We start from the raw sequence: 14,182 nt of genomic DNA on the forward strand, positions 1-14,182 counted from the left end.
GTAGACACCATGATCTTACTCGTCAGTCTATCCTGTTGTAGAAAATACAAGCATTACACTGAGGATAAAACGTGCATCATAAATTGAACTTCTTAGTCAAAATACACTTAAGACCCTTTGAGGTGCATACAGCTGATCCGTCGGCCTACGTCCGCTTAGCAAAAGGCGAACATAGCCGACTATCTGCCAACAGCTGCTCAAACACAGGACCGACGATAGAGTCATCGTACCCAAGCGATAGCAGCGTGCCAATCATAGCGTTAACACGTTTCATGTGGTCTGCCACGACTTTCCACAACTTGTCTTTAATCTCGAACTCACATTGATAGTCCATAATCAGAGGCTCGAGACGGCGCATCGGATTCATCACGCTGAGCTGAGGATTAGGACCGAGTTCAATAGTGATGCAGTGACCAATTTTGGAGAATGAGCATTCAATGACGAGACCAGGGGCCTGGCAGCCCTCCTCGACGGACACTTTAACCTCTTTCGTCCGGTCGATGCCGTCACAGTAAATTTTCAAGTTGTCCGGAATGGACGTCAACGACACAAATCGGAATTTCGAGGGCCGGTCGATTGATTCGGCGGTCAGCTTTCCGTCAGCCTGGTTGAAGTGGACAGCAAATTTCCGTTGCCCCTGGCCTGCCGTCGAATTGGGTGCATCGTCTTCAAAATCTTCCAAAACAATGGCTTCAGCATCGTTGCCGATGACAACAAGAAACTCGAACGCTTCCACATTCAAGCAACCGTTTCCGGGCGCTGGGCTGGCATCCATAGGAATGATAGTTCCTTCACGGCTCAGAACAGGGTATTCTTCCAGTCTCCGGTAAAATGTGATCTCCCGGTCTGCGTCATACAATTGGCCAGTAAATATGTCAACAAACCGGGGACCGGGTGGCAGCCATGCTTTGACAGCCCCCAAGTTTGTCGTCTTGTCCCGAGGATCGACAATAGGAGCAATCAAGAGTTTCGAGCCAAAGATATACTGATTGGGAAACACGTACGCCTGATCAGAGTCCGGAAACATCCAGTACATCGGCTGCACTAAAGGCTCATTCTCGATAGAACCGACAACGTTGCATGTATACAGGAATGGTACCAGTCGATGTCGCAACCTCATAAAGCTAGACATGACCTTCTTGTACTCCGAGCGATACATCCACGGCTCTTTAGAATTCCACTTCGAATCAGAAGAATGCAGACGGAAAATGGGCGAAAAGACACCGAGCTGGACCCATCGAGTAACGAGTTCGTCGTCTCTGCCTCCAAAGATATGGCCGCCAATATCATGGCTCCACCACCCGTAACCTACATTCGACGCTGTTGCGGTGAACTCCGGTTGGAAGGCCAACGAATCCCAGGTGACCACTGTATCGCCCGAGAATCCCACTGGGTATCGCTGGCTTCCAGGCCCGGCGTACCGGGAAAAGATAAGGGGAGTGGTGTTGCCATCTCGTCCATGATCGAGATAGTGGAAATGGTTCAGAAGCCAAAGGGGATCGAGGCCAGGAACTTTGGAGTACGGGCCTTGCTGCCAGTCAATCCACCAGAAATCGCATGCGGTATTCTCCAGATTACGATGCAGGATCTCGAAGTACGCTTTCATGAACTTGGGGTTAGAGGGATCGAAAATAATTGGCCTCTTTTCCCCGGTATCGTGACCCAGAGCTTTGGCCATTTCCTTGTATGCATCTTCATGGGAATGAATTCCATTGTGAGGATGATCATTCAGGGTGATCTTGAGATGTCTCTCGTGCAGATCACGTCGGAACTGCTTGGGATTTGGGAAGAGTTTCTTATCCCAGGTATAGCCGGTCCATCCGGCATGGGGTACAGAAGGGTCTGATACGAGATGCCAGTCCATGTCGACCACAGCAACTGACATGGGAATATCGCGTGCACGGAACTCATCCATGAGTTGAACATACCCGTCTTGGTGATAGGCATAGTATCGGCTCCACCAGTTGCCTAGAGCATATCGGGGTAATATGGGCTGCTTGCCGGACACTGAGTAGAATGCTTTCATCGCCGCTTTGTAGTCATGACCGTAGCAGAAAAGGTATCCATCGATACGATCACCCGGTTTCCGACCCGCCACAAAGTCTCCATCGAAGAGCATAGATGTTGAGTCATCGAGGGCCGCATATCCTGCTTTGGAAATCACTCCTTTTCCCATATCGCAACGGCCATCGCAAAGATCAAGGGTCCGAGCTGTGCCTCCCAAATTGAGCTCCTCATCGAGTCCATACTGCCATGGAGCCCCCCAGTTGGTATATTTGAAGTTGAAATGGACGTTCAGTCCAGCAGGGGAGAATCGTTGCTTATCGTAACATAGGTGGAAATTGTCGGCGATGATCTCGAGATTACCATCGTTGTCGACGACGCGGAATTGGGGCGTCGGAAAGTGCCGGTTGATGGCGAAAGTTGACGCTCGGTCTTCGAAACATCCATCAGAAGCCCACTCGTACCGAATCAAGAAATCGGTCAGAATGGTAAAGCGATATTTCGGACCAGAAATGACGGCCCGAGGGTTGGCGACAGAATTAGTCGGAAAGGCCATGATTCAACTGTTCGGCATGGATTCGGCATGCAGTTTTTTTGGACACACTCTGGAAGGATATTTATAATTTGATATCAAATTCCTGGTCTAAATTTCCGAGAGACTTAATTCAGCGAGAGATTCAGCGAGCAATTCAGCGATTGGCTCGACGATCCGGGGTGATCTGCCAACAATTCCCCGGGATCTCTCCGAGAATTTCAGCGAAGGTTTCGCCGCAAGTAGTTAGTTATGACAACAATTTGGTTGTTACTAACTGAGAATTTTGGGATCAGACATGTTTGTACATAATCCACAATTAAGATGACCGTATTCACATTAAATACACATGACTATAAATATTTCATTCCAGGGTGTATGCATCCCGTTGGTCTTCCACATCTTCGTCTCTAATGACCAAATTATACATGGTAAAAGGGCTACCAAAGAAAATAGAATACTCAGCCAATCGTCCTCCTAGAGACAGGGCGAATTTATCGTGGGAGTTTGGACTTAGAGAGAGCTGTTTTTGAATTGAGTCTAGTCGGTCCATGTTCTGTGACATTGCCTCTGTCCAGCCTGTCAAATTTGTTGAGCAATGCATGAAGTCAGCCAGAGTGTTGCCTACGTCGTATATTTTTTCGAACTGGTACGTACGGTCAGCTCAGGCGAATGTAGAAACAGGTTGTGACACATACAATCCCTAGTCCATGTACTGCCACTGACTCTTTAGAGAGCGATGTCAATGTCTGTAGTAAGGATAACGCAACATCCTGTGGATAAGAAAACGTCCTAGACCGTGATCCCGCCTTGGTAGAAAGTAACCCCTGCCGAAGGGCCGCTCTCCATAGAACCAGGTCAAGCCAGTGCTGGGTCACAAAGATATCAGCTTTATGAGCGTCAGACATCACAACGCAGTCCGGAAGCAACTTTGAGCAAAAAAGGTTCCATGTCGAATGGGTTGTGCCGATTGTCTCCTTTTCACTCCAGAAGTCCAAAAAGTTGACATCGATCTGCGAATAAACGTGCACAAGCTGGCGGAATCCGACGTCAATTTCTGGCTGTTCTTCCAGGCCCTCTAGTTGATCGTTCGGCCCGGGAGCAGGAAAAAGCAACGGGCGAGGTAGAAGGACCGGTTTATGTCTTGCTACCGCGAAAGATCTCTCCGTGACGAACAGAATGTTGTAAATTCGACGGCAGTACAGAGCGCTCACATAATCCATGCCACAGTAGAACTCGTCCGTGTGCAAGCCAAGTGCCTGCGCCAAGGTTATAGCTTCGCGGAGGTAGAACCAACTTTGCCGAGCATTATGCAATTCAAAGTGCGTAACTCCGACAAAGAAAGATGCTAGAAGCGTCAAAACAGTGCTGTCCCCGATAAAGTTATATTCAGACCGCACCGAATTGCTCTTTTCTATCAACCGATGCGCGACTGATGCCCATTCTCCGCACCCGATAATGGATTCGCTGCGACCGCACATAAACGCGGTGACCAATGCGCATAGCGCAAATAACATAGTTTGCTCATTTCGTTCCATCGGTCGATTGAGCCATTCGATTAGAATAGATGGTCTGAAAAGAGGCATGATCGGGTACATCTGACGTAGATAGACGTCAACACAGCGTCTCATCAGCCGTGGCAAATTCTCTGGAGATAGGAGATCTTCCACTGGTTGGCAGGCGCTATGATTATATTCCTTGACATGTGATTGAGCAGCCCTTAGTGCTTCTATCTTCTTTCCACTGCCATGTTTCGGACCGCGCTTTTTCCGGACGTATTCACGTCTGCAGGTAAGCTGGGTCCGCTGGCAGAAGCCGCAAGGTAAAAGTCCGTCGCAGCGTACTCGACGTTGGCGACATGAGTCGCACGGTACTTTTTTGGACGACATCGTGGTATCGTCTTCAAACTGTGCCATCGGCAGTTGAATACAGACTGAAACTCACGGGAAATTTTCTGAGTCTCCATCGACGTATGTCCAGTGGGGATTTGAGCACCGAACTCCCTCACCGCCATCACCGCCCACCAACGGGCCTGACAAAGCCATTCCCATGCTTCGCCCCCTTAAGCTTATGTGAAACTGCCCAGTTTTAAAGGAAAGACACTTCCCGTGGCGCTGACTTAGTACGTCTATAGTCTACTTCTAAACCTCTATAGTAAACCACTGAGAAACAATCCTATATCCTTGTAGCCCTCGCTGAGATTGATACTGCCCTGAAGTGCTCTATCAAAACAATCGACTATCTAAGCTATACTATATATACACATGCCACATCACTGTACCGACTCATGGGGGTCCATAATCCCGCTGCCCGTAAAGACATAGAGACAAGTAAGGCCTGCTGTGCGGATAATGGGCGCCAAGCCTATTGCCCCTTTCTCTCATTGGGACAGAGACTGAGAAGTACGGAATAGGCCGCCTGATTTGTGCTGCACCTATCCTATCCACTGTGTTACTACCGCGGTGTGGGAGGTCCCTGCGCCGGAGCTTAGGCTCCTGGTTAGGTTCCCCGGTAAAGTAGACCAGTCGACGGTAGTTGTACGCGCCACTAGCCATCACTACTGGCTCCAGCAAATGGTCCAAGTACAACCGCTCCAAGCCAGCCTCCTCAGATATGCAGTAGCCGAAGATAGTTTCGAACTTTGCCCCGTCGAGGAGAATCACGTGCTGCAGCGATAGCTCTCTTAAAGTTGGCTGTAGCCTCTGTATAAAGGCTAGTATATCTGCTGATCTCACCCGTAATCCGCGGAGAACGACGCGCTTCAAGGGAGGTAGCGGGATCATCTCGGCTATGTACGGGAAGAATCGTTCACGGTACCGGTTGAGTCCCGAGAAGATCAGATCCTCTTCCGAGAGGATCAGATCCTTAAGTTGATAATGATGGAGTTCTAGACTCTCGAGCCCCCGGCAGCGTTGTACCAGGGCGGGGAGGCCAGTAAACGTCGAATCCTGATACACCTCATTCTCTATATCTTCACGTTCCCTCAACTCATCTTCCAAATGCTCGTCCCACGTGTCCGATGGGTCGCCTGTTAGGCCGAGATCCTCTGTCCTTTCATTGATAACCCGATCCGAAAAGCTTACGGCGAGTGTTTTCAGCGACGCGAGTGACGTCGCTAGCATATTGTATTCAAAGTTCACGGCACTAGGCTCGTTACACGCTAGGCTGCACCGCTCTATACTGTTGTAGACGTCGAGCCGCTGTACCGCGATCCCACTTGCCGCGAATGCCGCCAGCGCCGTAAGGAACGTGTCGGCGGCAGCCTGCCAGATCAGGGTCCAGCCGAACCCGTCTTTGGGGAGCAGTCTCGTCTGCGCGTCCTCGCGATACACCACGACTGTCAGGGATAAGGAGCGGAGACCCCGGCGCCTACCATGGGCCATGAGGTTGCGGAATATCTGACTCAGCAGGAGAATATCACCGCGAGACGCATGTAGGGTTTCATACTCTGTTTGCCGTCGAGTCAGGATCTCGAGGTCCTGCTGCTGCTTTGCGCGATGTCCTGCGTCCCCTGTAGTATACTTGACCTCTTGCGTGAGGAATTTAGTGTTGTTCACCACGCCGACCAGTACCAAGTCGCTAATGAAGCAACCTAGTCGGCCGGGCTTTGCTGTTGCCTCGGCTACGGCCCGGAGGCTGCGCTCCGTAACGTCGACCTGTCTTTGCTCTAGGTGGGATCCGAAAGACGGGGCTCCGAAGACCCTGAGTGCCAGACCGCGGCTCGTGAGGCGGAGATTGCAAATATCGCGCAAGTTGAGAAACGAGACGATATTATCAATTGTCTCAGCAGGACACTGCTCGATGGTGCTCATTCTGTCTTGAAATATTCGCTTTGACCGACATAGGTTGTTGGTACTTTACTCGGGGCGGCAGGAAAGAGGGGTCGTTTTCACCAGATGTCGGAGAAAAACAGGCCACGTTACCACTAGGCCAAAAAGGTGCACACCTTCTCAGTAAGAATAACTGGTGTATTTCTCGCTCCGACAGCAGATTGGGCCTTGATGCCTGGATTTTGGCCTTATCTTAGACCGCTTTTAGGTAGTTATCTAAATGATGCCGGGACGGATTAACCAGGCCCTATGATGATCATGAAGCTTTTGGCACCATGCAAATTTAATCATCTCAACTTTTTCAGGTGCTTTACTAGCTCTCTCCGTCATATATGAATATAAAGCCATCACCATGGAGTATGTAATTCAAATGGTACCACCACCACCAACAATAAAGAATTTTTAATTCTATTTTACTACAATTATGATGAATTGCCGGTCGCATTTAATCAAGGGAATTGTTGCTCACCCCCACCCCCCTGCCTGAATTTTCAGTACCGCCTTCCTAATTTGGTTAAGCACTTACCTCGATACTTGCTTCTGCCTACCGCTCTCCTCACCGCCTCCTAATTTGTATACCGCTTTTGTTCTAAACGGCATATATGATAGTAGCAAGACAGCAGGTACCTATGGTTTGTATGTAAACCCCTACCAAAATTAAGTCACTTCTGTCACATCCTATATCAACTGCTCATCCAGCAAGGGGTTGAATTCTATAGAAATCAGGTTGAATATACGATTTTTTCTAATCAAAATGCATGTCTTTTTACTATATAAACCAGAAGTAGGCAGAATACATGGCAGAAAAAATAAAGTATTCTGAGTGGTACCCGATCAGGAAGGCGGTACTGAAATTTAAGGCAGGGGAGGGTGTGAGCATCCAAGGGGGGGGGCATAAGCAACAATGCCCTTAATCAATTGGCTACTCTCTACCATATAGTATCTAAATGACTGTTTTGGAATTAAACCGTGTTTATTATTGGTGGTGGTAGAATTAATTCAAATTGCTTCATGCATCATGCATGACGGAGAGAGCCAGTAAACCACCTGAAAAAGTTGAGATAATTAAATTTGTATGGTGCCAAATGCTTCATATTCGTGGATGCCAATAATATTGGACCGCACAGAAGAAGTTGGATCCACCAGGGCAGAAAGTTACCGCTTTGGGATATTTTCTGCGGGAAAACCAACTCCATGGCACGAAAAGCTGATGGGGTAAACCACATTACATGACGACGCCGATTCTCGTACGCAATAATATTCAGTCTTATGGTACACAACCACCGGCCTTAGTCTGCCATCGGGCACCAAGCCTGCATGTAAAACTCCGTATTCCCACAAGTATACCCCGGATACCCCAGAGCATGCAGCGCATCAAGCTCGAGGCACGTCAGTACCTGAGTGCCGCAGTGCACGTCGCCCGGCGTCAGGCCTTGGGACACATACCCACAGTTCAAATCCTGCGCGGCAAACGGACCCAGATACATCGGGTATCCGTAGTCGGAGTCCTCATCCGTTTGATTTGGGATATTATCGGTGCTCGTGACAACCTCGTACGCGTTGTTGCACACGTACTCCTCGTCGTAGTACGTCGGGAGGAGGTAGCCGGACCAGGTCCAGGAGTCCAGGGAGTCGGCGGGTTTGCGCAGGAAGATCACGAACTGGAGGTCGGAAAGTGAGGTTGGGAGGTCCGGGGGGGCGCTGGTCGTCGTGGTCGCGCGACTGGTGCTGGTGGCCGTGGCCGTGGCGGCTCCATCCTCGTATCCCGTTAGGACGGTGAGGTCTCCATACAGGGAGGAGAGCCGGGAGTCGAGCGACCGAGCGATGCTGGTCACCTCTGCATCGGGCTCCTCGGTGGCTTCAGGCCATTGCTCCAGCGTGATGGCCACGGCGGGCGCGGGCGTGCCCACGGTGCTGGTGGCCGAGGCCGTGACGGAACAGCCGGTGGTCGTGGAGCAGTCGAACTCGCACCCGGACCCGGCCACACACACGGTAGAGCAAATCTCCGCCTCTCGCGTGCTGCACTCGTCCTCGTTGCTGTTGCTGTTGCTGTTGCTGTTGCTGTTGCTGCCATCGTCGGAGCCCCCGCCGCCGCCCCCGCTCCAGTCTGGGCGGCACAAGAGACACAGGTGGCAGAATGGCTTACACGAGACGCCGACGTCCGGGTTACCCCTATCTGCCGTGGGAGTCGCACTGCCGGACGACCAGGTGGTGGTCGCGGTATTGAGCTCGGAGTCCTTGCTGGCCTGGGACCATGGATATGGGGGCGGAAGGACCGTCCCCGTCATGCTTGTCGCGTTGGGGTCTTCATCGAACGGGGGAAGCGACCATACCATATAGGGCAGGGTGATGCTCCTCGTCATTTCCAACTCGGTTGGCTGAGCCTGGCTGGCATTGATGGTCACTCCCCATACGGGGATCTCGGTGACGACCGCTGATGATGGACTGTCAGTGAGGGTGGATTGGGGAGGAGGGCTCAACACGTACAAGGGGGAAAGGATATGGTAATGGTGGTGGTGGCAACCGCATAGCCATTGTATGTTTCGACGACTCCGTCGTCATAGGTAGTCGTTCTGGTCGTCAAGTAACTCTGCTCGACGGGGCTCTCCCAGGGAGGGATGGATATTACAGAAGGGCTGGCCAGCTGCAGCGGAGGCATGATCAGCGAGCACGGAGGCTCACATTGCACGACCGGCGAGGGCATATTCCAGATCGACGGGGCAATGTAGACCTCGCCATCGCCTGGTCCATCCCCGGACCCCGAGCCCGAGTCCGAGTCCTCGGCGACGATACAGGCGCCTTCGGGACAGTATCCGCGTTGACAAGTGTACTCGCACAGAGGACCGTAGACGGTAGCGTCTACTCCCGGTGCGGCGGTCCCAACGGTCTCGCTTGTCGGATCCATGACATTTAGCGCCCCCTGCCCCGTGCAGGTGCACGCGTTCATGGGGCAGAAGCCATGGGCACAGCCAAAGTCGCACAGCCCAGCTAGGTTGCCCTCACCCGAACCGGACACACAGGCGGGGGGCAGGAACGGCGAGACTGTCGGCGTGCTGAGCGGGACCTCCACAGTGCCGCAGGCACTCTCGGGGCAGAAGCCCAGGTTGCAGTCAAACGAGCACAGTCCGCTGTAACTCGCGCCTTCGCCCACAATCGGGTATCCGAGGACACCCGTGGAGTTGGGCGGCTCGTACCCGATGCCCATTCGCGTGCAGGTACAGGCGCCCAGAGGACAGTATCCGTATCGGCAGGCAAACCCACACAGTCCGGCAAAATTATTCGCGCCGGTACCGTTCATGCAGACCTGCTCTGACAGAAGACGGGTCGGTCGTGCCGACACGGTCTCCCCGGTAGACGCACTTCCAACCCAGGCATTCCAATTCTGAACTCCATATTCACAGGTCGACGAGATGGCCTTGCCCTCAATCGTCGCAATAATCACATTATCACGCATCAAAGACACAGTCACCGGACCCCGATGGGCGCCAATGGCTACATCGCCGTAGTATACCCCGACATCATCATCCGGCACATCGAACCACCCAACCGTCTGGGTCCAGTCTCCAATCGACACTACGGCGCCCGAGAACGAGCCCAACACCGCGGAGAAGAAGATACGGTCCTAGGCTATCTCCGCCGGGGGGAACTCAACCTGCAGCTGGGAGGCCGTATTGCCGCTTGTGCCGCCGCTGTCACAGGCCGCGCCGGGGGTAAGCCGATACCAGGCGATAATCGTCTCCTCAGTCACCTCGGCCGTTCCATCCTTATACATATCGGCCCAGAAGGGGATCGTTGCCCGCCAGCCGTCGTGGGGCATTTCTGTCGCGTAGTTGAAGGGGGCCTCGCCGACCTCAAACGCTTCCATGGCCTAGTCGTACAGCGGGCCGATGTAGTGCGACTCACCGTAGTCATTCCACGAGATAATCTCGACAAACTCCGGTTGAATGTATAGGACCTGCTGCCATCGATCATGCCACAGGTGGTCCCCGCGCCACATCCAGTTTTTTTTGTACCCGGGAAGGTTGGTGAAGAACCACGGCGAGACCGGCATCATGTACGGCAGCGACTCCAGATACTGGAGATACGAGGCGTCCACGTAGGTGTCCGCGTCCTGGGGGCCCCAGGGCCAGCCCGCCCAGCTGAACAGACCATCCACGACCCCCGTCGCCACGGCAGGCTTGGCTCCGAGCGAGGACCAACTGGGGATGAAGAAGCAGCCGGTGACCGCCTTGATCTCGGGCCAGTCGTCGGCGCGTCCAGGGCCTTCGAACGTCGAGACAAAGGCCTGTCCCTTATAGAAGTAGTAGGACGAGTGAGCACTGTACTGCTGAATGAGGGTGATCACGTCGGCTTTAGGCCAGTCGCCGTTACCTGCGTAGTCAAAGGAGAAAAAGAGCTTGAAGCCGAGACTATCGGCAGCCGAAAACGCGGCAGCGAGGGCACCCGTGTTCGTCGAGTCGGCATACGCCATGTTGAGGGCGAATGCGTCGATGTGCGCATCCTGCGCCAGAAGAATATCGTTCTCCCAGTCATTAGAAGTATAGTTGGCCGTGTTTGTGACCTGCACGGTCAGCGAGAACAGACGACAGAGAATACGGCGGAGTGCCAACCATAAAGTGCGCGAAGACGGCCGCTGCCTGTACTTGCAGCTGCACTCGGCAGGCGAGCAGCAGCACCGTGGCCCAAGCCAGCAAGGAGACCATGGCGGAGGGCGCTAAACAAGAATGAGAACAGGGGGAAGAAGTCAAAATTTGGCGAGCTTCTCTTCTTGTATATATGGCAGCCCATTCTGGGGCCTGATCTGGATCTTTCTGCCGGTATCCAGGTTTCGAATGAGCCCGCTATATTGAATCCCCCCTGAATCCGGGACGATTACGTCCGTGGAACAGCAATTTGACCATCGACGACGCTACTGATGGTATAGATACCGGTGTGGAGTATGTACTAGGGCTAGTCTCCGGAGTTGATACCTATCTGGAAAGACCCTGTTCATCCGGCCGACGCCGGTGCCCCTCAGTATCCACCCATGTGTCCCTGAATCACCGTTCGCCGGCATTGGGGGTTATCTATCCCCGATTTCCAAGAATGACAAGCGATTGTTCGAGCCCATATCTACGGTTTCTCAAGCAGTGTGGGTCTTCAATGGAGAGTACCTCGGTACGGATATTCAACTGATACGCTAAAGTTGCCAAGGGTTTTACTGGAACAAAAACTAGCCCCCAAATACCACCTCGCTTAACATACTTCTCCATGCAAACCACACTTTCCGTACGTCCCGCATGACATGGGCCCCACACGGTATCCGTATCTCCAATCACGCCCCTGAGCCTCTGGGCTGTCGTCCGCCTGGCTTAGTGCCAGTGATTTCGCGAATGGCGCGAGTGGCCATGGCGCCTCACCTTCGGATGAATCTAGAATCGAGAAAAAAAAACAGGAGTCAGTCAACCGTTGGGTCACAGCTGGGAAGCTAACAGAGACATACCGACTCGGGCACCCCGTGAGTCTTCTCCGGGGTAGCACCACTCGAGCTGCTGGCGAGTGAAATCGCACTAGCCTGGGTAGTGGGAGTCGAGGCTGCGCCCTCGACCATAGTCTCGGCGTATATTAGTCTTGGCAAATCCAGGACCGCGCCGGAAGGGTCACAGCCACCGAAGACGAATCCGTTGGTCTCGGGAAGAACGTTCACCGGGGCCGCGCGGTGGAGGTCGCATTGCAGCAATTGGTCGACAAACACCCATGCCTGGCAGTTGGAGACTTGCCCGCACCACGCTTGGCACTGCAACGCGGTAGCACGGTCGAGACTGAAGGCGATAGGGGCGCTGCTGAAGACCGCGAGGGTCGAGTTGTGCATGGTGTCCCAGCAGGAGGACGAAGAGGACTCGGCCAGCGCCGAGGCCAAGATGGCGGTGAGGAGGGAAAGGGGGTGCATGGAAGGCATTCTGGTCCTAGTGGCAGAGAGAAGCGGCGTTTGAGGAGTACCAATTATCACTCCATAGGAGATGGCAAATGGTCCGGTAGATATGGATCATATAGATAGGGATAGTGACCCTGGTTCGTTGCCGAGGCAGCTCTGATGTTGTGGACATAGACCCCATTTGTGGGGCCCTATTAGCTTGCAGATACCACTGCATGTGGTAGACTAGTATGTTGTATGCAATTTACTACTAATCTCGCGCAGTCTCGCCTCGGCGACTAGTGGATATGGATGCTTCCGCCGGCTTTCAGGGGCAACCAGAACAGAAAGATCACTTGGTCAGGTCAAAATCTTCTTCCTCGCTGCTGTTGCATTTTCCGGAGATAGGAAGACCAAATCCAAGATGCAGCTCAAGCCAATTGTCGTGTGCGGGCTGCTTTCCGCGGCGTCCCTTGCTGCGGGCCAGACAATCGGCTCATTGTTCAAAGTCAATCTCGATAACGATGAAGCAGGTGGCTGTAGCGAAAGATCGACATTGCTCGCGCAGTATTTGCAAGAAAGCAAAGACCTAGCTACCGCCGGATTGCAGGCCATCACGCATGCGCAGGATTCCTCTGCTGCCCAGCACGATGTCGCCAAGCGATACCTCCGGGCGTACTTTGGTGTTGGAGAGAATGATGCGACAGCGCTTGCGCTTATCAAAGGTACAAGACTCCACCAAATCTCCGGTTGAGGATGGCTATGGCTAACAGGGTCTGCTTCCAGGTTCTCTACAGAAAGTGTCCAACTTCCTCTCGGGAACGACACTTGATAACACACCACGCTTGTACTGCAACGACAACTGGCTCAAGAAGCGTGCACGGACAGACATTGCCCGGGACATAGAAGGCAACGACATCTGGACAATGGACGACAATGGGCAACAGCATCTCCTCGCGATCGAAAACTGCGATCAGTACAGGCACCTTTTCTGGGACTATGACGAGGACCAGATGATTTGGATCAAGAACGAGCGAATCCCTTACTGGTCCGCCGACCTGGGCCAGTACCTCGTAGACGATGACTATGATGGGCAAACCTTCTGCACCGTGGCGCGCGGTGCCAACATGGGCACCACGCAGCATATGACCACGCCGCCCACGATCACCTTGTGTCCAGGGTCCTTTAGCGAGCCGGGATATAGCGTGAAGCTTGGGTCCAAGAGTCCTCTTGTCGGGCAGAGGGGAGGGAGGAAACTGACGGACGTCCTTCCGCGCAGCGCAACGCTCTACCATGAATTGTTTCACCTGGTTCTGGGCAATGATCCCACCCCTGACGTTACGTGTAAGTGCAACCTTCACGGGATTGAATCACCTTGATGCTATATGGCTCGCTAGCTAATGCTTTCTCGCATCAAGACCTTTGGGTCCGTCAGCAACTACTGCTTGAGAACCCCGACGAAATCATAACTGAAGCCTACAAGGATAAGTACGATGAAATCGAAATTTTGCCAACCAGTATATATGGGATGACCAGGGCGGATGCCATTCGGCACAACCCCGAGTCATACGTGTTCTTCAGTGTGGGATATTGGTATTTCATGCAGACCACGTGGTCGAATGGAGACAATTCACAACGGTGGAGCTTTCACTCTGGGGTGTCGCAGATGGTGCAGATCCCCTGAGGTGGATCTTTCGATCTATCAATCGAGTTGTATGTATATTGGCATAGCCGCAGAATAGTAGAAATAATTGATGACGCCAAGGTAAAGGTCCGTCGCAGCGTACTCGACGTTGGCGACATCAGTCGCACGGTACTTTTGGACGACATCGTGGTATCGTTTTCAAACTGTGCTATTGGCAGTTGAATACAGACTGAGAGTCACGTGAAATTTCTGAGTCTCCATCGACGTATGTACAGTGG

General features: G+C 52.8%; 6 protein-coding genes across 6 annotated transcripts; 1 reads left to right on the top strand and 5 right to left on the bottom strand.

The window, feature by feature from the left end:
- Nucleotides 1–145: 145 nt before the first annotated feature.
- On the bottom strand, nucleotides 146–2,560 carry N7518_009130 (glycoside hydrolase family 31 protein; the record flags this gene model as incomplete). The annotated part of the gene is made up of 1 exon (XM_057190057.1): nucleotides 146–2,560. The coding sequence occupies one exon, from the start codon at nucleotides 2,558–2,560 to the stop codon at nucleotides 146–148; it is 2,415 nt and encodes an 804-aa protein (XP_057037713.1).
- Nucleotides 2,561–2,900: 340 nt separating this feature from the next.
- Nucleotides 2,901–4,074, bottom strand: N7518_009131 (fungal specific transcription factor domain-containing protein; the record flags this gene model as incomplete). Its single annotated transcript, XM_057190058.1, has 2 exons — nucleotides 2,901–3,182; nucleotides 3,235–4,074. The coding sequence occupies 2 exons, from the start codon at nucleotides 4,072–4,074 to the stop codon at nucleotides 2,901–2,903; spliced, it is 1,122 nt and encodes a 373-aa protein (XP_057037714.1).
- Nucleotides 4,075–4,821: 747 nt separating this feature from the next.
- On the bottom strand, nucleotides 4,822–6,348 carry N7518_009132 (F-box domain protein; the record flags this gene model as incomplete). The annotated part of the gene is made up of 1 exon (XM_057190059.1): nucleotides 4,822–6,348. One exon carries the CDS (start codon nucleotides 6,346–6,348, stop codon nucleotides 4,822–4,824), a length of 1,527 nt encoding a protein of 508 aa, XP_057037715.1.
- A 1,307-nt stretch (nucleotides 6,349–7,655) lies between these two features.
- On the bottom strand, nucleotides 7,656–11,069 carry N7518_009133 (glycoside hydrolase family 71 protein; the record flags this gene model as incomplete). Its single annotated transcript, XM_057190060.1, has 5 exons — nucleotides 7,656–8,800; nucleotides 8,854–9,988; nucleotides 10,019–10,224; nucleotides 10,270–10,927; nucleotides 10,977–11,069. The coding sequence occupies 5 exons, from the start codon at nucleotides 11,067–11,069 to the stop codon at nucleotides 7,656–7,658; spliced, it is 3,237 nt and encodes a 1,078-aa protein (XP_057037716.1).
- A 648-nt stretch (nucleotides 11,070–11,717) lies between these two features.
- N7518_009134 (uncharacterized protein) lies at nucleotides 11,718–12,304 on the bottom strand (the record flags this gene model as incomplete). Its single annotated transcript, XM_057190061.1, has 2 exons — nucleotides 11,718–11,777; nucleotides 11,849–12,304. 2 exons carry the CDS (start codon nucleotides 12,302–12,304, stop codon nucleotides 11,718–11,720), a joined length of 516 nt encoding a protein of 171 aa, XP_057037717.1.
- Nucleotides 12,305–12,683: 379 nt separating this feature from the next.
- On the top strand, nucleotides 12,684–13,943 carry N7518_009135 (uncharacterized protein; the record flags this gene model as incomplete). Its single annotated transcript, XM_057190062.1, has 3 exons — nucleotides 12,684–12,984; nucleotides 13,046–13,603; nucleotides 13,678–13,943. 3 exons carry the CDS (start codon nucleotides 12,684–12,686, stop codon nucleotides 13,941–13,943), a joined length of 1,125 nt encoding a protein of 374 aa, XP_057037718.1.
- Nucleotides 13,944–14,182: the final 239 nt, after the last annotated feature.

This window comes from Penicillium psychrosexuale, assembly GCF_028828465.1.
Source record: "Penicillium psychrosexuale strain IBT 29551 chromosome Unknown utg000005l, whole genome shotgun sequence".
NCBI lineage: Eukaryota > Fungi > Ascomycota > Eurotiomycetes > Eurotiales > Aspergillaceae > Penicillium > Penicillium psychrosexuale.